Source organism: Oryzias latipes, chromosome 15 (assembly GCF_053564925.1).
Source record: "Oryzias latipes strain Hd-rR chromosome 15, Olatipes_Hd-rR_3.1".
Taxonomy (NCBI): domain Eukaryota; kingdom Metazoa; phylum Chordata; class Actinopteri; order Beloniformes; family Adrianichthyidae; genus Oryzias; species Oryzias latipes.
Genome location: NC_136251.1, coordinates 13,510,097 through 13,532,412, shown reverse-complemented (window position 1 = coordinate 13,532,412; position 22,316 = coordinate 13,510,097). Strand labels below are relative to the sequence as shown.

General features: G+C 46.5%; 1 protein-coding gene across 2 annotated transcripts in view; it reads left to right on the top strand.

Annotated features, from left to right (window-relative positions):
• meis1b (Meis homeobox 1 b) overlaps nucleotides 1-22,316 on the top strand; it is a 71,666-nt gene that overhangs the window by 2,852 nt on the left and 46,498 nt on the right. For both annotated transcript variants that reach the window (XM_023963803.2, XM_078931784.1), the window contains exons 5-7: nucleotides 97-147; nucleotides 677-820; nucleotides 5,049-5,160. In XM_023963803.2, the coding sequence (XP_023819571.1) occupies nucleotides 97-147; nucleotides 677-820; nucleotides 5,049-5,160 (307 nt within the window). The remainder of the gene's footprint in view (nucleotides 1-96; nucleotides 148-676; nucleotides 821-5,048; nucleotides 5,161-22,316) is intronic.

Here is a 22,316-nt window from a genome sequence, read left to right as displayed (position 1 = left end):
TTTAATATCCGTCCTACATAAAATCCACACTTATGAACATTTTCTTCATCTTTAAATGAAAAAAAGAACCTCATCTTTTGAAATTTTAATTTTCAGATGATCCAAGCCATTCAAGTTTTACGATTTCATCTACTGGAGCTGGAGAAGGTAATATTCCCTTCTGCTCTTGTCTTCTTCAGGCCTGTGAGGCTGACATTTGCATGAATGTATTTTTTTTCTCCAGTCGTCTGTAATTAGCGTCAAAATCAATCACTGCGCCATTGCGCCTTTGCTTATGTCGCGCGTAAAAACAGGTGTCATGACGTTGAAGGAAGATTTTAAAGCTTCAAAGGAAAGTTTTAATTTCATTTATCGTAAATTGAAATAAACATCTGCACTTTTTTGTACGCAAAGCCGTAACAAGTTTGCGTAAATTTCGCCGCCGTGATGGATTTGGCACGGCTGTTGTGCGCGCTCCAGCCCTTCAGTCCTCGTGTCACAGTTGATATCTGCCGATATCTTTATTTTCAGGGCAGAAAAATCCAATCTGTGTTCGTTAGTACGAAAATAAATGGACTGGAAAGCGCAAAAGACACAATTCAAATCGCTTCCAAAAGGATTTTTTTTTGGTTTTGTTAGTGGGTTTTGTGTTTGTTTGTGTGCACGCGCCTGACGCCTCCCACTCCCTCCACCGCAGGTGCACGAGTTGTGTGATAACTTCTGTCACCGGTACATAAGCTGCTTGAAGGGAAAGATGCCCATCGACTTGGTCATAGACGACCGGGAGGGGGGCTCCAAGTCCGACAGCGAGGAGATCACGAGATCCGTGGCCCTGGATCAGGTACGTGCTGCTATTTTGCATGTGATTAAACCCCCCTCCCCACCAACACCCCCCTCCCTGCAGAACAGAGGACAGACATCTGAATAATAGCGCTGTTATTGCTCCATTAAGACTTGAACCCGCAACCGACCTGCGTAGATTACCGCCGCCACGGAGCTGACCCGCCGCGCGTCCATTTTCATTTGGAGCCGTAAAAAAAGAAAAGAAATTTAAAAAAGTGCAAATTCACGATCTGGAAATGAGGGGGAGGGAAGGGGGGTCGTTTCTGCGCAGATTGGCGCATGGGACGCTTTCGCGCGCAGGCGCAGCCAGAGACGTCCGCAGGTGGTAAAAAACAGAGGTCTCTTCAGTAAATTCGATTTTTTACTCCATTGATGGGGGTGGGGGGTAAATGAAGTACCCCACGTGCGGGATAGTGATTAGTCTAAATAATTCACGTCTTCCATGTGGTGGAGTGGCGCATCAGCTGAGAGGCGCGCATGCTCACTGGCGACGGGAACAAAACTTTTTAAATTTTTAATGGATGTGCGTAAAGCAAGGTTTTTTTTCGGGCAAATGAAGAGCAACAGTGCGCATGTGCGTCTATACATTTGTCTTCTTTTGCTGTGCGTCCGACCTATGTGCATTTCTGCATAATCTGTATTTTTAATAAATGCCCCGGGGCAGAACGCTGAAGCGGACTGGAAAAAGGGAAAGAGGAGGGAATCCACACAAAAGCGGCGTGTTAACAAGAAGAAGGAAGCCGCCTCATTTATTCATAAACCAATTTATTCAGCGAGGCGGGAAAAAAGGATGAATTTATTCAGTCCAACATGTCTGCCACTGCAGAGCTGAGGGGTGAAGAAGTCAGGGGCATGTGTGCATGTATATGTGTGTGTGTGACACCCCCCCCCCCCCCATGTGCAGCACAACACTTCTCTTCCCTTCAAAGCTCCAACTTTCAGCTGCTCCAAGTCTAAAGAAGCTTTTCCCTTGTTGCTGTGCGTCATCCACACAGTTGGTTTTAATTGTACAGAGAGTATATGAGTTTAGAGTGGGGGGGAGGGACAATTTACTAATGAACTCTGGGGGGGGGGGGGGGGGTGTAATGGCCACAGAGGACTCACTCCAAGTCTGAAGGGCTCCTCTGCGGGCTCAAGTGAGGCTGGAATTGATTGAAACTTCCTCCAAAAACGGGAAAATAATCAAAAGCCTTTTTTTAGGAGGGGGGGGTGTAAAGTTGAGTTAATTCACTGGAGAGGTGTCCCCATCCCGCGCACATGTGGGGGGGCTGAGCTGCACTTTTTGTCCTCATAGGTTCTTTCCTGCAGGATAATATGGGGTTTCCAGGTCAGAGAGACCCTGGCGGTCAAAGAGTGAGGCCCCCCCCCCCCCCCCCCCAACTACTACACACACAAAAACACACATACACCCCCCCTCCCAACATGACTGTGGGGTCAGCCACTATTTTCTCATCAGTACATTGCCGTCGCAGCTCTGCGCGGCAGCTTGAGCCGGGGGTCGGGTTTCAGTGCGCCCCAGGAGCGCCGTGGCTGCTCCGAGCACTAAACTGCGGGGTCGGAGCGGCGGCAGCTTTTTTTCAGCCCCCCCCTCCTTTTTTTTCTTCAACCCAGCCTCCCCTTGCTCTGCAACACCCCCCCCCCCCCCCTTTACCCCTCTTTCTTCTTTTTTGTCCATTTGAGAGTGAATGCCAGCCGGCCGTTGAGGATTCAACAAGTGACACAAAGAGGCGACCACGTGACCAGCTTGTTTCTGAGAGACCCCCCCATTATGAACCAGGAATACCAAGGAGGCCCAAGGGCTGGGGGGGGGATGGAAAAGTTTGTTTGCAACTTTTCAGAAGAAAAATGGCCCCAAAAAATATGAATGTGTGAAAATTGGTGGCACCCCCCTAAAGAAAAAAATGCCACTGTGGTTCCTGCTTTCAGTAAAGTAAACAATAACCCAGCTTAACTCGTGTGTACTCAGCTAATGGAAAGTCCCCCCTCCCTCTGATAAAAACAGCGTCACAAGCAGCCTCTGCTGGGGAGGCCAAACCTGGATTTACAGACTGAACGGAACCGAGATGGACCGGGATCCGCTCAGGCTCTTGAGTTTCTGCCTTTCAGCCCCCCCCCCCCCCCCCCCGCTGTATTTGGGTGGTGGTGGGGGTCCAGACCCTCTTCTGAGGTTTAAAGGAAACTGAGGAGCCCCATTGAGGTACTTTTTAAATTCCCGTGGACCCCACCCCCCTTGGGTTGCTCATGTTAAATATGCCCATTATATAGCAAACATAAACACCCCCGGTGCCTCCTTCCACCCCCCCCCCCCCCCCCAGACCAGGAGAGACGATGAGGAGGAGTGATGGAGATCAGTGTGCAGATGGCAGGTAGATGTGATCCTGTGAGAGAGAGAGAGAGAGAGCAGCTCCATCAAAGGGGCGGTCCGCGCTTTCTAAATATACTCCCCGTCCCCGCGGAGATGCCACCGGGCCCCATCTCGGCCCCGCCCCGTTTCCCATGGGGCCGCAGCGGTCACCTCCCAAAGCGGCTGCAGCTCTTTTCTTCTTTTCTTCAATTAGGGCTGCTTTGGTCTTTTCTTGAGGATAGCAGTTGACGACACAAGTCGTCCAAATTCTTCATAAAAAACCAACAACTTTCTCCTGTTTTTAATGTTCACTTATGCTCATATTTTTTCTCTAATTAAAACACACAGTCTCACCGCTAGTCCTTGATAGACGTTGCCATGGCAACCACGGAAAGTTTGGGTCACCCAAATACATAGAATTCTGGCAATTGCTGCTTAGATTAAACAGAAAAAGATGAGAAACTAAAAGCTTGTCGTCATGGAGACCATTATCCTCAGGAGGGCAACTTGATGGGTTCAACGCGTTTAGGCTGTCTGTGATGGTGACTTTTTGAAATCACTCTGGTGTTTTTGGTCACTAAAGCATTTTCTTGTGCAGGCTCTGATGTTTCTGCTAAATCTCAAAACTTTTTAGAAACTTTTAAATGGAGGTTTTCTTTTGTTTTTCAGGTTTAGCTCATTGTTTCACTGAAAAAAAAACCCCTCTATCCTCGTCTCCATTACGTCCTCGCAGACGCTCTTTACTGTCGAGCCTCAAAGCCTAATCTAGAGAACAATGATTATATCGTCCATGTAATCACTGGATTATAATTTCATAGCCCAGGAAGATCAAACGAGCTCTAATGCGCCCCAAATGTGTTGGATCTGCTGACTTGTGTGTTTTCCCGCACGACTTTCCTCCTTTCTTTGTTTTTTTAAACATTTTTTTTCTAAACAAACCCGTGAATTGGACTTTTCTCGATCATTTGCTCCCAATGGTATGCAGCGGTTCTCCTCCGGCGTTCTTCACTGTCGTTGAGCCGGACTCCGTCAGGAGAGCTAAGAGATAGGAAGCAACATCTGGTTTGGTTTCAATAATATGCAGCAGCTTTCTATGAGGTGGTGGTGCTTTTTTTCCTTCTTCCTCCTTGTACACGAGCGTGTTTGCCAGCAGCGACTCTCCATGTGTGATGAAACCTCTCCGGCTCTTCAAGGCCTCAAAAACAAAAAAACAATCTACTTCTAAGTCGGAACTTTTCTGGATCTTTTCATTTTTTGTTTGGTTGAAATATTGAGTTTGTCATGTCTGATGAGGTCCCTCCTCTTCATCAGACCCCATAAAGCTCCTTCTTTCACTCCCTTCATCCGTTCAAAACCTCATTTTGTTTATAACCTCAATCAAATTTCTTGAACTTTTCAGGCTAAATTTGCTGGTTTAGAACGGAGCAGTCAAGTCGACCTGAAGAAAGTGTTTTATTGTCTTATTGCAAGAAAAAGACTCTTATCCAGAAAGTTTTTCAACTGCAAACAAATCGTTTTACTGCTTGATGCCTTCAAATGATTTAAAGCTATAAGAAAAAAATCACTTGTGTTTGTGATTTGGAGCTGAAGTTTGATGCATATTTGGATCAACTTGTCTTCTTGGTTTTTGTTTGCAGATTTCCAGCCCTATGTTTTTTTTAGATTTTTAGAATGCCTGGGTCTGCTTTTGCAGCGTTTTTCCGCCTGCTGTCAGCTGCCAGCAGTCACACATGCGCTTCAGCAGCAGTTTTCTCGTTTCTGAAGGGGTTGAGTCCCCGCCGAGGTCATCACACAGAAATGCGGGAGCAGTGATGATCTCAGTCTGACTTCAAACGCTGTGGCCTCTCACTGACCGCTGTTTGTTCCTCCACCCTCCATACAGACGTCCTGGAACAGGGATCACGACGACACGGCGTCCACGCGCTCCGGCGGCACGCCGGGACCGTCCAGCGGCGGACACACGTCACACAGCGGAGACAACAGCAGCGAGCAGGGTGAGCCCGAACGTCCTTTGAGTCCCCGAGGTTTCTATTACCTGTTTTAAGGAGGTCAGAGGGGAGGGGGGGGGCTCAGGGAGTGGAGGCCGGAGCGCACGCCTGTATTTGCGGCCGGAACCCTGAACCGCAGGTCCCGGCGAGCAGCCGGTTAAAAGGCTCTCCGCTGTTTTCTTTTCCTCCACCCCGTTTGGATCCGGGACAAAGAGGGCCACGTGACGCGGAGGAGCGCCACGGAGGGCCGGAGCCTCGCACAATGTGTCTTTGTGCGTGTGCGTGCCCTGCTCTGCCTTTGATGAGTCACGGTGCGGCGCTGCCCCTGATTGGCCGCCCTAACGAGCAGAATCCGGGCTCCCGCCCTGGCTGACCTTTGCCCCCCCCTCCCCATTTGGCCAAACTTCGTTTTTCACATCTCTGATGGTCGGGCCCCGTTTGCCCCCTCCAACTGCCCCCCCGCGTCATGGAAGTGTGGCTGTCTGTTCGATTCCAAAGCTTTTAAGGCTTCTTGGGAAACGTTTGTGCAAATGGATGAAAATTTGGTTGAATATTTTGTTTGGATTTCCTCTTTGCCGTCGTTTATTGGTTGACTGGATTTCTCTTTAAGGCAAAATTCCCAAAAAAGAAGTTTCACAAAAATGTCACTTTTTCTCTGTGGAGCGAGACTCCGAGACTCCGAGAATCAGAACCTGCTGAAGCCGAAGTTTGGAGTCAGACGTGACGGAGGTGGCGTTCAGCGGGGAGGCTTTAAGTCAAGTGCGAGCGCTGGAATTGTAAACACAAACGCTGGGAGTGACGGCAGCTAATCCCGCAGGACATCTTGGCGCGGTTTCAGGTTTATTGGGGTTAAGAGCGGCGGCTGCCGCGTCATTTTGGCTCGGCTGCATTCTCTGTCATTCTCCCGGTAATCCCAGTAAGCTGGTTATTTATCTGTTTTGGCACTTTGCTGCACTCTCACTCACGGCTTGTTGTCTTCCTCTCCGCCTCAGCCTTTCATCTCCCCATCCTCCCTCCATTTTTTTGCAAATTTTCCTTGTCTCCCACCTACTCTTCTCTTTCATTTTGCCCTCACTTGCTCTCTCCCTGCGATTTTCCTTTCTCCTCCCCCTGTTTTCTTGCCTCCCACGTGCTCCCCCTTCGTTTCTCCTTCTTCTTTCTCTTTTTCTCACCTCTTTGTTCATCATCATACCATTTTTCACAGCTTTTTTTCCACTTCTTTCTCTCATATCTCCCCTTATTTCCCTCAGCCTCTCCCCTGATTGTCCTGGTCTTTTCACCTTTCTCAGCTTTGCTTTTGGTGATAAAACGTTGGGTTATGGTTTTGGTTACGAGGTCGTATTGATGAGTTCACTGAAAATGTTCCACCTTTCTTTTCAAAGTTGCCGGAAGACATGTATCTCGAGGGAGGAAGCAGTTATTATTAACTTCCCATAGTTGTCTATAGTGTTCAGGACCAGCCGTCTGCATCCTCTCTGACCCCCTTCTCCTCCTCAACCTTCATTCCTGCAGAGCCAGACATTATCCTCCTCCCTGTTTATCGTTTTCATGTTCGACAAAGAAAAAGCACGAGTGCACCCCAAATTTATAAAAAGTTTAGTTTCAGGACCGCCTATTGGTCAAGGCAGGCGCTGAAAGATGTTTAATAATGGGGCAGGCAAGTTGTTGTTTTTTTTAACAAAATGTCACTTTTGGACTCAAGGGGGCGTCTTTGCAAAGGTCAAAGGTCTTTTCCGTGATTAGCTTTTTTCATAAGAGACAAATGCGCAATCGCTGTGGCTGTCACACAAAAATGAAGTTTTGCTTTTGGAACCCTTAGAAAATGTAAAGTCAGAACAGTTTGCATCTTGTTGTTGTCATGTCAGAGATTGACTCTAGATGGCGCTCTATGCTGGTGCACAATCCTATCTTGATAAATACTTTTTGCATTTCTTGTGAGGAATCTGTTAAGGTTTTATGAGTCCAAGTGCAAATTTTTTTGTTTTGGTCTTAAATATGGCGTCTTTTTGGTCCCGACTTCATTCAGCTAGCTGTTATGGCAACAAGGGGTGGAGCCAAAGCCTTTCTTTGTTATGAGCCCATAAGAATTCAGATATTTTTAGTGGGAAATGTTATTACTAAAACAAATACTTCAATTCTTAGAGATTGCTCTGTTTGTTTTTACTTCAAAAAAAAAAAAAAAAAAGTATAAAACAGCGACCACTTTTACAGCTTTCAGGTGGGAGTGTCACCTGAATTGTTAAAGAAAGCAGGAAAATCTTAGGTTCAAACTGTGGCTGAATCACCAAAAGCTAAAGTAAAAATGATCAAGGAGATAACAGCAAGTTCAGTGCAGATTTTTTTCTTTGGGTATTTTATTAGTTTTGCTCATGATTTTGGTGAAATAAACCATTTCAACCTTTTAATTTTTGAATTAAAATTTTCTCTGTTGTTGCTTAAATTCTGTGGTTTTACTGGGTCGTCGTTTAAAAAAGCAGCAGAAAAAGTTTCCTGTCTGTTTTCTGTGGAGATGTTTGGGTGGCACATAGCTAACTGGTCATTAAGCTAGTTGCTAGCTCTAAAGCTTAGCGGTTAGGGTTTGTTTTCTTTTCCTCTCCGCTGTCGTGTGTGTTAGCGAGACACTCCTCTGTCTTCTTTTCCTAACTTTTCTCTCTTAGTTCTTCTCCTAAACTCCTCCTTCTTCCTTTCTTTTCCCTCTTCCTGTGGTTAGCGTTAGCTGTTAGCTTCAGACGCTAATGGCTGCCATCTTTGCCTGAGTTTGCTTTTAATTTGGTGGTGTGAGCAGAAAAAGATGGGGGCACCTCTGGGTTTCACCATTGTGGGATGACTCTGGGACACAGCAATGGCTGCGAGGGGGTCCACCTAAAGAATTAGGCATGTTTGGACACAAAAAAGAGCTTTATTGGACAGAAGTAGACCTTCCTTCGAGGGTTTTGTCTTTGCAGACTCACAATGACCCAGATTTAGTTTCACAGAGAATCTTTGACGTTTATAGGAAGAAATCTGACGTCCGAAGTCGAAGATGTACAGATCCTCATCGCCGCTCAACAGACTTCAACAATGAAATTCATGAAAACCCCCTGAAACAATCAGACGTTTCTCAGTGCTTTGTCAGCGATGTGAAAGCAGTCTGTCTTTTATTTTTGCATGTGGTGACAATTCTCACATGCGGCATCTTCACTTATGGCGTTTATGCTTTGACCACAATGCCAATGGTATTTTTATGCTGTCTCTTTTTTTTTTTTTTTTTTTGCTCTGAATTCCATTGGCAGCAACAAAAAGATGGAGGGAGGATCACATTTGCTTCACACATGTCATTAAAATCAGTGCTGGGTGTTCTCCTTTTGCCCCGAAGAATAAGACAGAAAACCTCTTGCTTTTTTTTTTCTTCTCCTCCCTTTTTCTCTGGGAGATCTCTGGTAAACAAGCAGCAAACATCAACTAAGAAAAGTCAGAGCGACCCTGCAGTTAATTAGTCCCTCTCTATTAAGCCAGCTAAGCTAGTTTGTGGAACGGCCCTGTGTGTAAGCCCTGTGGAGATGCTGCTCTGCAGCCGCCGATCTGTGAGAAAAGAAATGCTTGAAGGGTACAGAGGTCCCCGATGTGCACCAGCTCGCCGTATAAAGTGCTCCTGTTTGCATTTGTGAATTTGTAAGGGACCCCCGCCCCCCTGGCGGATCAGTCGGAACAGCCACGTGGACGTTATAGCAGCAGTGGCTAATGGCCGACAGTAGATATCACGTACGTATCTAAGAAAAACTTCCCTCATTGTCTAACATCGCAGACTGAGATTTTAGGTTTAGATGTGAGCTGAATTGTTCTGATCTGTGGTCGGTTTCAAAATCGCGTCCCACAAAGATTTCTGCACCCCGCCCTCCATTACTGTCGTTCTCTGCACATCACAGGCTGTGAATCCCCATCGATCAGGAATATTCCTGATCTTCACATCCGCCCTAATATCCATCTGTACCCTCCAACAAGGTCAGGCGGCAGGAGTCAGGCCGGGCAGATGGGGCGGGGCTGTTGTGGCAGTGAGGGGGCAGGGACGGGGGCAGTCGCTCGCCCGATCAGTCAGCATCACGTGGCTCTCCCACGGTCACCCATTAATTGGTCCGATTGTCCAGCAGACTGGAAGAGAGAGACCTTTGAACAGCTTCATGGCTTATAGTCACAGCTGCCCTTACGGGTGGATACGGGTAAAGAAACGGGGGCAAACCTGCACAGGGCATGCACAAAACCTCAAGCAGTCTGGAAACGCAGAGTCACACCAGTGTTGAGGCTCACTTTCACACCAAAACATGGCAGCCATAAAGCCTAATCACCCCTCTTCCGCAAAGACCCACTTTATCAGCCTCAGATGGATTTACTGCATCTCAAATATCATTAAAGCCCCCCACCCCACCACCCCTCCACTAACCTGTAGGCACTGTCACAGGTGGAGTTTAGTGTTCTTCACATTTAGATTAACAGCTTCTGAAAAGACGAAATTTAATGAAGGTGGGGCCGTCTCTCCTTCACACTTTCCTTGGGCGCCTCACTCTGCTACTGCTGTCACGGTAACGCCATGTTGAAGCAGAGTTAACAAAAAGGCTAAAAGTCAAAAGTTGGATTTTTTGATGGGACGTTTTAGCTGAAGATGATGCCTTCAAGGAGCTGGGAAATGTCTCCATCTGAACTTGAGGCTTCCTGTCCACGCCTGCAGGTCAAAGTAGCAACCTTAGACTTTAAAAAAGGTCTACTGTATAGGCGTAGCGATGAAAATCCAGCCAACCTGTGGGAGTTTTTAGAAAAATGGCCTTTGGTTGTCTGTGTGAGGGCTTCAGCCAGAGTGAATCACCTGCTTTTTTGTGGGAAAGTGTGTTTGGCTTCTCCACAGTCCAGGTTTATGACCCGTCACGGCGGCCGGCGCGTCCCTGTCACCCACTTGGCAGAAAATGACAGCGCTTGATGATTTTTTATTGCCTCATCTGCAGAAAGCAAAGCGGAGTGGCCCGAGTTTGCCCCTCTGTAGAAAGAGGAAATGATATCAGGTTCCCACAAGCAGGAGTGGGTTTGTCTGTCCGGGGCTTCTGCTTTGTCAATCACATCCTCCAACTTGGTTTTATTATCTCCTGCGTGAAGATAATCCTCATAAAAATAGTTCCATAAAAAGCTGTCAGAGTCTGTGGGAGTCTTTTCTGTGTTTTTAAAGACCCGCTCGGATGAAAATGGCGTTTTGGGTGTTTTTTTCTCATGGAGGACGCATAACAGATTATCCGCACTATAGGGCGCACCGACCTCCGCTCCACAACTCAGAGGTGAATTACTAATGAACTCCTGCCGCTCTACAGAAACTATGTTCTAGAAAACGACACTTTGTAAATTTTTGCTAAAAACAGCATAGACATGATTAAAAGACCACTTTAACGCTTTAATAATAGATCAAAAAATGAGGTTAAATCAAATCTTTCCTTCTTTCCTTCCATCCTCTGTTGGTTGCGTGTTTTTGCGCGACTGAAAAAATGCAAAGTCTGGCCATTAGCGTATGGCGGCTGTGCACAATTTACATGAAATCCATATTCATCCATCCATCCGTGAGGCAGCTTCCTCCTCATCAGCCTCCCTCCTTCTATGCTTCTCTCAAACTTGTTTTTTCCTTTTCCTTTTCCTCCAGATCGTAGCGTTTCGCAGCTCCCCACACAAACTAAAAACAAGAGGAGCTTCAGCTCCTCCGCTCCGGGACGGAGATGTATCTTTAGCTCCCAAATTATCATTGTGGCGCGCTAATGATCCAGACGCATTCTCGCTGTCTGCTCACAGGAAGCGCTCTTCTTTAATTTGCGACCAGCGTGAATGCCAAAAACCCTATATCTAATTACTGTTTTTTTTGCTAAAAGATGCCACTTCCACGCCCTGCGAGCCTCAGAGATCTCTCTGGAGTGTCAGGAAGTCTCAGTGCAGCGTCTTTTCCCGACCGTCTTAAACCAGATCGTCTCAAGCGCCAACGCTTTCAGGCTTCTCCTCCTCCTGTCAAGCTGGGATGTTTGCAGTCTTCTCTGAGAGCCTGTTTAACTTGCATTGACAAACCTGAACTGAAGCTGGGAGTTATGCAAACGCGTCTGATTGTTAAAAAGCCTAAAGTAACCGGAGCCAGAGCAGTTCCTCAGGTGACCACTAGGACGCTTGTCTGTCAGTCGAATCTCTTTTCCCTCCAATGTCCAACAGAAATAATCAAACTGTTTCACGTGTTTAGATGTGATATCATGCAGCCGTGCTGGAGTGGTTTTCTTTTTATTTTCATCTTTTTTTTGATAGAATTTTTAATGGTGCTGAAATGGGGGCGTGGCCTATTAACCAATATTAATGAACCATCGGTTCAAGAGCTGCATTCTGGGAGTGATGAACAACAAAGTCGTTTTTGGAAAGCTTGGGGTTTGATGATGTCATATTTGACAGAGTGGTAACGGCAACAATAAAAAATATTTTTGACAGGGGCTTCATGCTTTTCTGTTAGGGTGGGGGTTCAAATCTAGAGGTCAGATCTGAATGTCCAACACTCAGGTGTGTGACAGCTGAAGTAACTTCAATTTTAAACAGATCGCGGGGTTTTGGAAGTGCAACGTTACATTAATGCCTCCTGAGTCAGGGTTTCTTGTTGTTCCAGTTCTCGGCTGCGAGCGGGGAAAAAAACGCTCGGTTGCCACGGAGACCGCACAGGCGGTTCCTCATCCAGGCTTTGCCGGGACTCGGACTGTAAAAATCACAGCGACTCATGCTCGATGTGTCACAACACGTTCCGCCTGGCCCCCAAAGCGACCCTCTCTCGCTCTGCACTCCTCCCGTGTCCCTCCTCCTCCTCCTCACTCTCAAAAGGAGCTGAGCTCAGGGCCCAGGAGGCCTCGGATCACACAAACGCTAACTTCTCTGGGAAAGCCCTGATGGCAGAGCGGAGGAGTCCGCCAGCGGAGGCCGGAGACAGCCTCCACCGACTGGATGAGGAGGTGTTGTTTGGTCCCCGCGGAGGACCCACATGCTCCCCCAGCACCAACGTTTATTTAGGCTTTTGATAAAGAGATTAGCCTCATCATCCTGTGCTCTTAAGTTAACCAAGGGGGTCCATGTTCAGGAAATCCTGGCTTTCCTGCTGCAGGGGCTTGTTGGAGAAGCTGAGCGACACTTGGATGCAATGAAAACACTTTGCTGAGTGTGTAAATGAGCACACAAAGACGGGTGGTGTAGAAATGATTGAAGGTGGGGGAGTGACAGCTCTTTTTTTTTTTTTATCATTAGCTGTATGGAAGTGGTTGGAGTCCAGCTTAAAGCCACAAACAGACGTGCTAATTTTAGCCTCCAAAGAGGATAAGGATAAATAGCTTGCTGCCAGTTTGCCATATGGTCTCCTGCCGATTATATTGTGTCAGGAATATTTTCACCCCACCTCCACCCTGCTGCACGCAAATGTATGTGGCCTTGACGACAGCAACAGAAAATGGAATTAGAAAAATGTTTTTTTGTTGTTTTTTTTCACATTTGTGAAGTTAGATTCTCAGCAGAGCAGAATTTTTTTTAAAATTTGTATCCAGCTGCTATGAAGTAGCATTTGGCCTCTCCTGTAATCTTCTGCTACTTATTTTCTCACGTGTAAATACGAAGCAAGTCCGAGAATCCAAACTGCGCCTCCGTGGGCCGTGCATGTGTTCGCATGTAAATGCAACACACACACTCGCGCAGCTCCCCTCCATTATTCCCTCACTCCCTCTCCGTCAAATTGAAATAATTCAATTTATGGACACAGTTCCAGACCTCCCTGGCTAAGACCATTATGCATGAAGCAACCCCCCCCCCCCTCCATCTCCACTGCCGCCGCCACCGCCGCTGCACCACCACCCCGACTCCCTTCTTTCTGAACAAAAGAAAAGGAGAATTTACCAGCCAGCTCTCCAAACTGACACCCACACAAAGCCAATTTCATGCCAGCAAAGCACCAGCAGAAGCGCCTTTTTTTTTTTTTTGGTCTTTGCTCGCAGCCTGAATCCCTGCGGATTTTCTTTATGTGTTGATATGAGTCGTTGCCACTTCAGATTTTGCTGGTAGAAACACATATGGTCCGCTGTCGTCAACATGCAGGCGAGGAGCAAACAAACAAAAGCTTGACGGGAACTTAGCCGGAGGATCGGCCTTCAAACACCTCCAGGTCTGCCCATTCTGGAAGACGCTTTTCATACGCTGACTAAAGGTTTTACCCACAAATAATAGTAATAATAATAATTTAAAGAACTTTTAACGCATATGCAGTTCCTCAGTGAACCACATTTTTAGACTTTTCATGGTTGCTGCTTCTGTGGAGTTTTTTTCTCCTCCAAACACCTAGAGTTTATGATATTTGGTCTCTCTGGTTCTCTTAATTGTTTTTGTGTATGAAAAGTCTGTTTGCGTTCACACTGAAGTGAACCGCACCACAATCGGTTTGCTAGAGGACCATCGGAGGAAAACAGATCAGACTGGGACTAAACCTGGAACAGACTAGGACCAAATCTGTATCAAACCAGGACTGAATCTGGATTAACCAGGGCCAAACTTGGAATACATCTGGATCAGACCATCCCAAAACCTGGATTGGACAAGGACCAGATCTGGGTCAGACCAGATGTTCTCTTAGTTCCTTTAGGTTAATCTAAACTGTATCTGACTGTATCTGTGGAAACAGATACAACAGTGTTGTTGTGATCTTTTATCATTTAACAACAAACCAGATCAGCTCCAGCTCTGAACATCAAGGCTGTTACCATGGAAACGTTCAGGTGGGGACCCAAAAGTTGTTACAGATGTTGGTTCCTGTGGATCTCCCTCTGTTGGGCTGAACCAAAGCTGTATTAGTGCATCTCTGTCTGTAGCATCACCTGAAGCTTTTGTTGATTATGGGATGTTGGACATGAAAATAAACCCACAGAACCACCTCTGACACATGATTGTGCCTCTCAGGTGACCTGCAATACATTTAAACTTTTATAACTGGAGTTTGCTGGGCCTAAGCTTGACCCACAGCTGACCCAGGCCAAACATGCTGTCCCCAGAGGGCCCCCAACCCCCCCTCCCCCCAACCCCACTGTGGGTTCCTTTGACATGGATACCTGCTGTAGAGGGATTCAGCCCAGAGATAAAGCTTTTCTAAGAGTGTAGGGAGGGAAAAAGAGGAAAGGGAGTGCTAGATAACAAATACCTGTAGATAAACACAAGGGGGGGGGGGGCATGGCCGTTTACTTTGTGTGCTTGCAGAGCAACACAAAGCTGCCACTCGTGATGCACACACTTGCGAAGGGTGAACACATTCGGATGTAACCTGATCGTCCCCCCTCGCTCCGAGCTGAAGAAACTCAAAGAGATGAGCAGGGACTGTGTGTGTGTGTGTGTGTGGGGGGGGGGGGGGGGGTGAAGAGATTCTCACTGGCGATAACCTTTGGAGTGTTAAACTCACACAGCTACACATATATGTTGGTTCCCATGGGCGCTCCGGTCTTTGTTCCATTCAGGTTCTCGTGAGCAGCAGAGAGGTCATAGTCTTACAGGAAGTTCCCCCGCCCCCACCACCAGCTCACCCCATCCCGAGATAGCTGACTCTTTCAGGAAGTGACCTGGTGGGACTGAGCGGCGAGAGCGCTGGCATCCACGGGGGGCATATCACTCTTGTCCATACGGGTCCATGCGGACCCGCTCGCTTCCCCTTCCTCTGCTTCTGTCCCAAAACCCTTATCAGGGCCGGGTATGGACCAGCTGATAGGACTACCCCCCCCTCACATCCACGTAACGCCACATCCTGTGCCGGTGAAGGCCTTGACAAGGACGGGGGAGTGAATTCTGTAATCCACTAAAAGAAAAAAATGAGCTGGAAACATCTCCAAAATACCCAAACAGATTCGATTTATCTTGTTTTTTTGACGCCCCCTCACTAACCTGAGCTGAAGGGGGGCAGGACCACGTCCTCAAATCTTTAGAGAAAAACAACCTCTCTGCAAGCTGGGGCAGCTATTATTAGCCGGAGCGTGGTTAGCATGCCTGCGTTATCTGCCACCACGGCGGAGCTTGTCCGGCGCTGATAGGCTAACGCGAGTGGGAAAATCCATGTGCATTAAAATAGTTTATCGGAGCTTGCGTCCATCATCCTGCCGTGAATTCAAGACCATGTCTCTGACGGCTGCATGCACTCCCAGGATCACAGAAGCTGAGGAGATGCTTTCAGGCTTAAATTTGGGTTCATTATAACACCTGTGGGGGCAAGAAGTTTGTGACAAAGCTTCTACCCTCACTGAAACCGGAATCGCTGACAGGAACGTTTCAACTCTTTCACACAGTGAGACCCACTCCGATAGAAATGGTTCTTGTGACATTTTTCTGACGATGGAGGACATATATAAAGAAAATTAAGCAGTAAGTTAAGGGAGAGCACATAAACAGAGAGCTCTCAGTTGTTGGTGATGGGAAGGGGGGTGGGGTTATTCCGCACACCAACATCCCTGCCCACAACTCAGAGGTGAATTTTCGATGAACTCCTGCCGCTCTGCAGAAACTATATTGGCTAAAAACGGCATCAGAAAAATGAAAAGATCACAAAAAAAGATTGGAGTGGCTCTTTAAAAGTAAGCCTCATTGGCTATACTGTCAATTTTCCCACAATGCACAGCTCTTTTCTGAAAAATGTACAGTTGTATTCAGTCGATATAGATATTCTCTTCGAATGCAGCTTTAGTGTTCAAATGTTACAAAATGTTCCACTTTATGATTAAATTAACTGTCAGTCTATATCAACATTATTATTTTTACTGTAAAAGTGTTTTGGTTTTTTTAAATCAGAGTTTGCATTTTCTACTTCATTGACTTCATGGATTTTTCCCTGGTGGATTTCTAGCTATTGTCTCATCAGTTCTAGTTTAATAGACTATCAAACTAAAGGTAATTATTATAACTCTGTTAAAAAACCTACCTTTCATATTTAATCTTTTATTTTGATGACTGGATCTGATTCTGAGGTCAGACATGCAAAAATATTATTCGAAAAATCACATTGAGATTTAATTTTACAATAAAGAAGGCAAGAAGAGCCCAGAACGGTACCAAAATAAGAAAATATTTTTCAAAATAAAAGCAGATCTGCCAGCTTTGAATGCTAATGGTTAGTTTAGCCTCTGATAGCTGTTTAAAAGTTTTATGAATCAAATTTGAGTTTGGCTTTCATTACTACTTTAGTTAAAGTTACAAACTGTAGAAACATGAAGAAAAACAAATAAACAAAGACCCAAATGAGGATTATTTCAGTACTAGCCGGCTAACTAGCATCCATGTGGGCAGGCTAATGGAACTTCATGGTGATTTCCTGGATCTTGATTTGTCTTTTAGTCCGCAAAATATTAAACAAATAAGAGTTATTGCAGTTGAACATCTTCATTGGGCGCTTTCCTCCGTGTCTAAAGCTGCCTGCAGATCCTCCGAGGCTCCTATTCAACATGCTGCTTTCTTTCTAGGATGGTTTTGGGAGGATCTTTTGGCTCAAATCTAGACCTCAAATCTGTTACCAGGGCTCTCATTTGTTTGTCTTTCCTCTGTGTGTCAGCAGAGCAGGTCTGATATTTGCTTTCACTGTCGTCATACTTCATCTGTCAACATTTTTATTACAAATCAGCAAAACATTTTCCCTGTTAACATTTATGAAGGAGCCCTGGTTCCAGTTACATTATCGTTTCATGATCGTCACAGCCTCGAGTCGCCTGATTTAGAGTTTTCAAAATTAAAAAGAATTTGCTGATGTTAAACCCCCTCACGCTTGAATTCATTTCCAGTATCGACATTTCTTGCCGTTCAACATGGTGCTAAATTGAGTGAAGTCCTGGATTAAAATGGTACGTTGGGAATTTAGTGACAGAGAACGTGAAGGGGTTAAAACTGATTTAAAAAATACAAACTTTAGCTCCAGTGTTACCATTCATTCCACTATCACAACTCAGTTTACCAAACTCATGAAATGCCTGAGGCTAAGAAAAACGGCTTTGCTCCAAAATGCAATATGAACGTAAAGTTTTGCAAGTTTTTTTTTGCAAAACCAAACAAATACAAAAACCCCAAAGAAAATCAAAAACTTGCTTTGCTGGTAAATTTTTTCTTTCTTTTAATATTTCGAATGTTATTTATGGACGTCCTCTTTCGAAACTGTTGTTAATAATCACATTTTCTTTCTCTATTGTTTATCTCATTGTAGAATCTGTGGTGTTGCTTGTAGGTAGCTCCACCTACTGTCGTAACTAAGTATTGCAGTGAAACAGATACAGATTTTACAGATTTTAAGGCAGATCTCTTTTAAAACATTGCAAGTTTGAAACCTGAAACTGGCACTGAAGACCAGGTTTAGTCCTGGTCTGATCTGAAGACAGGGTTTAGTCCCGGTCGGATCCGAAGACCGGGTTTAGTCCCGGTCGGATCCGAAGACCGGGTTTAGTCCCGGGTCTGATCCAGATCCAGTCCTGGTCTAATCTATATCTTCTTTCCTCCGATGGTCCTCCTGGTTTGGCAGGTGTAAAAGCTTGCGTGATATCTGGATTGGACCAAACAGCATAACTCTGACCGCGAGTTCACATCAAAGAGGAGATCCCGGCTGAAGCAAACGGGATGTTTTTCCTCAGGATTACCACGAGATTCCCTCCTTTTGTCCCTCATCCCCACTGAAGGGCTCTGGAACGCCCTTCAGCACATCAGCTGACTTCTGGAGAGCACTGCGGTGCCATTGTGCTGTTAAGTGCTCTTAGCTTTTGTTATGGCCCTTGTCCTTTCTAGTGCCCCCCCCCCTTCCCCACAGTCCATTTGACTCCCCCTCCCTTTTCTTATCTGTTGGCTGAGTTGGGCTGAAGCTCGGTGAGCTGAAGGTGTCAAAAGCCATCGGAGAGGCGGTGAAACAATTGAGAGTAAAGAGTGGGAAAGCAGCGGCAGAGGCGGCGTTTTTCCTGCGTGTGTTTGTGTGTTTTCATCAGAGGGGAAAAGCTCGGGTGCCCCCCCCCCACAAGTGCACTCATTTGAACCAAGTCTGGCCTTCTGTCTTTTCGGAAGGAAAAAAAAACACAAAAGCAAGAGGGGAAAAATCAATAGTTGCACAGGAAAAGTGCTCAACATGAAAGGGTGAATTCCTCGGCTGCACTTTCATTTCGGTTGTTCTGTGTCTGGTCCCCCCCCCCACACACACACACCCCCTCGACTCGTCTGGTTCTTCCTTGGTCTTCCGTTCTGGACGCTGGAACGCCATTGCTTGTGCGGTTTAATGTCGACTCGCTGCCCCGAGCTCCAGGCGCTTCCCGGCGTGTCAGGCTGCCCGTGGTGATGACCCTTTTCGGGGGGGAAATGGCACCGAGAGAGCAGTCACATTTACACTGACATTTTTGCCATCACCTATGGCTATGTCAACCGCCCCCCCCCCCCCCCCCCCACCCCCCGTGCTCCTGTGAGCCAACAGTGGACGGACTAAAGCGCACTGGGAAAAAAGGTCTTTTAATTCATTCTGAGCTGAATATTTCATGGAGTTTTAGCGAGTAATGCTGAAAATCTTTCATATTTATTTATTTATTTACCCCATGACATAGTTCCATCTTTCCATTATGCATGAAGTTACCCTACATAGGCCCCGCCCAACATTTACAACTGTACAGAAAGAAAAATTAAGAGCGTACAATAAAGCAGCCAGACGAGGACAGTCTCCGTAAATATTCATTGTTGTTTGAAGGCGTCTGTCTGGATCCACAACTCTCTCTCCACAATGAGGTGAACACAACAAATCCCACAATGCAGTGCACCAGCTGACCAAAGTGGGAAAACAAATAAATAAATTAGGTGACGGACAACTAAATTGATTGATCGGCTAAGATTAGGCAGGATGTCTCTGGTTGGAATCAGCTGTTTCTCTGTCTGCAAAGCATTTTACCCCCCCCCCAGTCCCAAAGAGAAGCTTGAATTTCTAAATCCTACTTTCTACACTTTTCCTGGAGTTTGAATCTGATGGCTTTAGTTGAATATTTTAAAAGACCCACTCCAATGAAAAGGACGTTTTTGGAGTTTTTAGAATGTTTTTGTAGCATTTTTCTGATGATGGAGGACGCATATCAAGAGATTGTGTTACTGAGAGATCCTTTATTCAAATCGCTGTAGATCAGGTGCTGATGATTTGCATTTGTGACGTAGAAAAAATGCTGGGCTCCCTGCTCCGCTCCGGATGCATCCACTTGTAGACAACTACATCCAATACGTAATGTTAGGTTGGGGGTGTGAGGGTCTGTGAACTAGTGGGAAAGTGTGTAAACAGAGAGCTCTCAGCTATAGGAAGGGGATGAGGGTTGGGGGTGCTTCACGGCAACAGTCCCACCCACAACTTTGAAGTGAATTTCTAATGAACTCCTACCGATCTACAGAGACTATGTCCTAGAAAACGACACATTTTTTGGCTAAAAACAGCAAAATCATAAATTAAAAATCAATGGGATTGGTTTTAAAAGAGATTAAAAGATTATAGGAGTGGGAATTTATTGGAATTTTTTTGGTCTGTCCTCTAAAGGCTTTGACTATTTTAGAAACACCTTTTTTTTCCCCTTTAATGTAGCTTGTTGAAATTGGACAACCTAATGCCCGGCCCCCCCGATCTGCTCAGCACCAATAAAATAGCTGCTTTCAAATGATTCTCCCCAAAACTCCCGTGTGCTCGGATGGTGACGGCTGAATCTGCCGGTACTGATCTACAGTCACCATCTGAAGGAACTTCCTTTGTTCTCTACAATCACTCCACATTTCGTCGTCGTTTTCGGACTTTCTCGTGGAATCTTGAGTCTTTTGCTGGGTTGTTTTAGTTTCCAAAGACAAATCTGCTCTGCTGGGAAAAAGAAAACCAGGCTAAAGCAGGCAGAGAGGGGGACTGGCTATACTGTTTTGCTGAAGAAGAGTGGGGATTTCTTTCCATCTCTCCTCCTCCTTGGGAATATATGGGGGGGGGGGGGTATGTTGGTCACAGAGAGTGTTTTGTGTGGAAGTGTGTGCCGGGCTTTTGGAACGCCGCCTCATGGAGGTGAACGGCTGCGCACCTCTAAAGAGGGCTTTTTGAAGCCCCTCTTCTTGGGAATTGCGTTGCACGGAATTCCTGAATGTTGAAAATATTTTGAGGTGGGAGGGGCTACCAGATCCATGCGAAGGAAACCCCCCCTACACACAGACACGCAAAGTCCACAGCTCGTCCCTCACACTCCCCCTTCGAGAGTCTGCAGCTTATGAATGGCCTGAATACAATAAACGCCACTTTTCGACTGCTCCCCCCCCTCCCTCCTACAAGCCCCCCCCCTGAGGATTTCTGGGAATGTAATGTGTGTGTGTCTGTGAGAGGCAAAAAAAAAAAAAATGCAGAGCACTTTAGCGAGTGTGTGTGTCTGTTTGAATTTCTCGCCTACAAATGTGAGGTGTGCTTGTGTCCCATGTGGAAAAGGATAGCAGGCCCCCCAGGCCTGGGCCTCGCCTGAGCAGCCAGTCCAGGGTCATGTGAGCTTTTCTGGGGTGTGAAACTTAAGGAGTGGCCTGTAAAAGATCAGCTGCAGGTCACTTGCACTCACAAGATTCATCTTGCATCAAAATAAACCTCAAGACTTAATGTGCTGTCACAGCCCCCACCCCCACCGCCACCCCCACCGCCACACTGGCACAAAGCTGGGTTTCGCTGCTTGTGCTTCAGAGACAAACAAATGATTAGACGGCTAAATGTCAGAATCCTGAAGGTCTCTGTGAATGAGGAAAGTAGCTGACACCTCAGAGTGGCACGTGCCCATGTGGCGGTTGGCGGTGGGAAGGGGAGGGGGTGGGGGGTGGGGGGTCAAGTAGCACCAGTGTCGCTCCTAATGCGAGAAATGCTTGATAATCAGATCATAACAGATTAGCCCAGATAGCGCTTGATAATGTCAGTGTGCCTTGAGACAGAGAGATGAGGTGATAAAGGAGCAACGCGAATAAAGCGGTGCAAAAATAAAAGCTGAATGAAGGAGGAAGCGTACGGCGAGCTCGCCACGTCTCTGCATCTTCATCCCTTTGCTGGCTGTGTGTGAGTTTTTGTGTTTTTCCAGACAGGGTGAGAGGGGACTGATAAAATATTCTTTCCCTTGGTTGGCCCGGGGGCATCTCAACTGCCCCCGGCTCCTTCCAGTCAGTGGCCTGCTCCTAATTGCCACACGCTCGCATGCATGAGGAAAGATGCACGCACATACAGACCGATGCACATCTACGCATGCATACATTCATCTCGCACAAACACGCACCCCAACCACCCTTCATTGATTCTCCCCCCCCCCCTCTTCCTCTAACTCGTCTCAAAGACGTTGTCATGGCTGATCAGCGGGCCGGGCCCAGAGTTCTGCCCGTGGCTTTTCCTCATGGAGGAACTGGAGCTTGCTAGCTTAGCTTGCTCGCGCTGTATGCATGCAGCCCAGGGTTACAGCCTGCTGAGGCTCTTAATAAGGCTGGCAGCCTGGGAGCGCAGTGACTGACTGGTTTACTGGCTGACTGGCCAGTGACTCTGTGAATGACTTAACAAGCTTGCTTTAAGACAGACTGACACAAGCCCACAAGAACACATCTAAACAGCCGGCATTAGCATTTTGGCTCCAAAGCATGCCACACAAGGCTGAAGCAGCTCACCGCACAGTGACTGCTCACTTCAGGTTTGGGATCAGTTTGTGGGAAGGAATCAGCCATTAGGACTGACCTGTGAAAGCATTGCTCAAATTCTTGATGAAATTGAAGAATTAAATAGAAAATTTATTGAAATTTACTTTAGTCTGAGCCAGATCTGGTTGCCTCTGACGGTCTCATTGGTTATGGCAGGTTTTAAAGCCCACCTGAGCTCCGGTTTGGACCAAACAAAAGAACTCTGGTCCTCTTCATAACAAGGGTCCCTGTTTACATGCAGATGAACTCTGGTGCGGTTCGCTTCAGTGTGAACGCAAACAAACTTTCTGCGGAGCAAAGAGAGGAAAACAGTGAGATATTTTCAGGGAAGATTATGTAAAATGTAAAAGTTTGATCACTGAGGGACTAGTTGTATCAATCTTCAAACAGTCCCAGTAAGAAAGTTCAACTAAAAAGCGAGTAAAGAAGCGGTAGACCTATTAGTGACAAGCTAACAT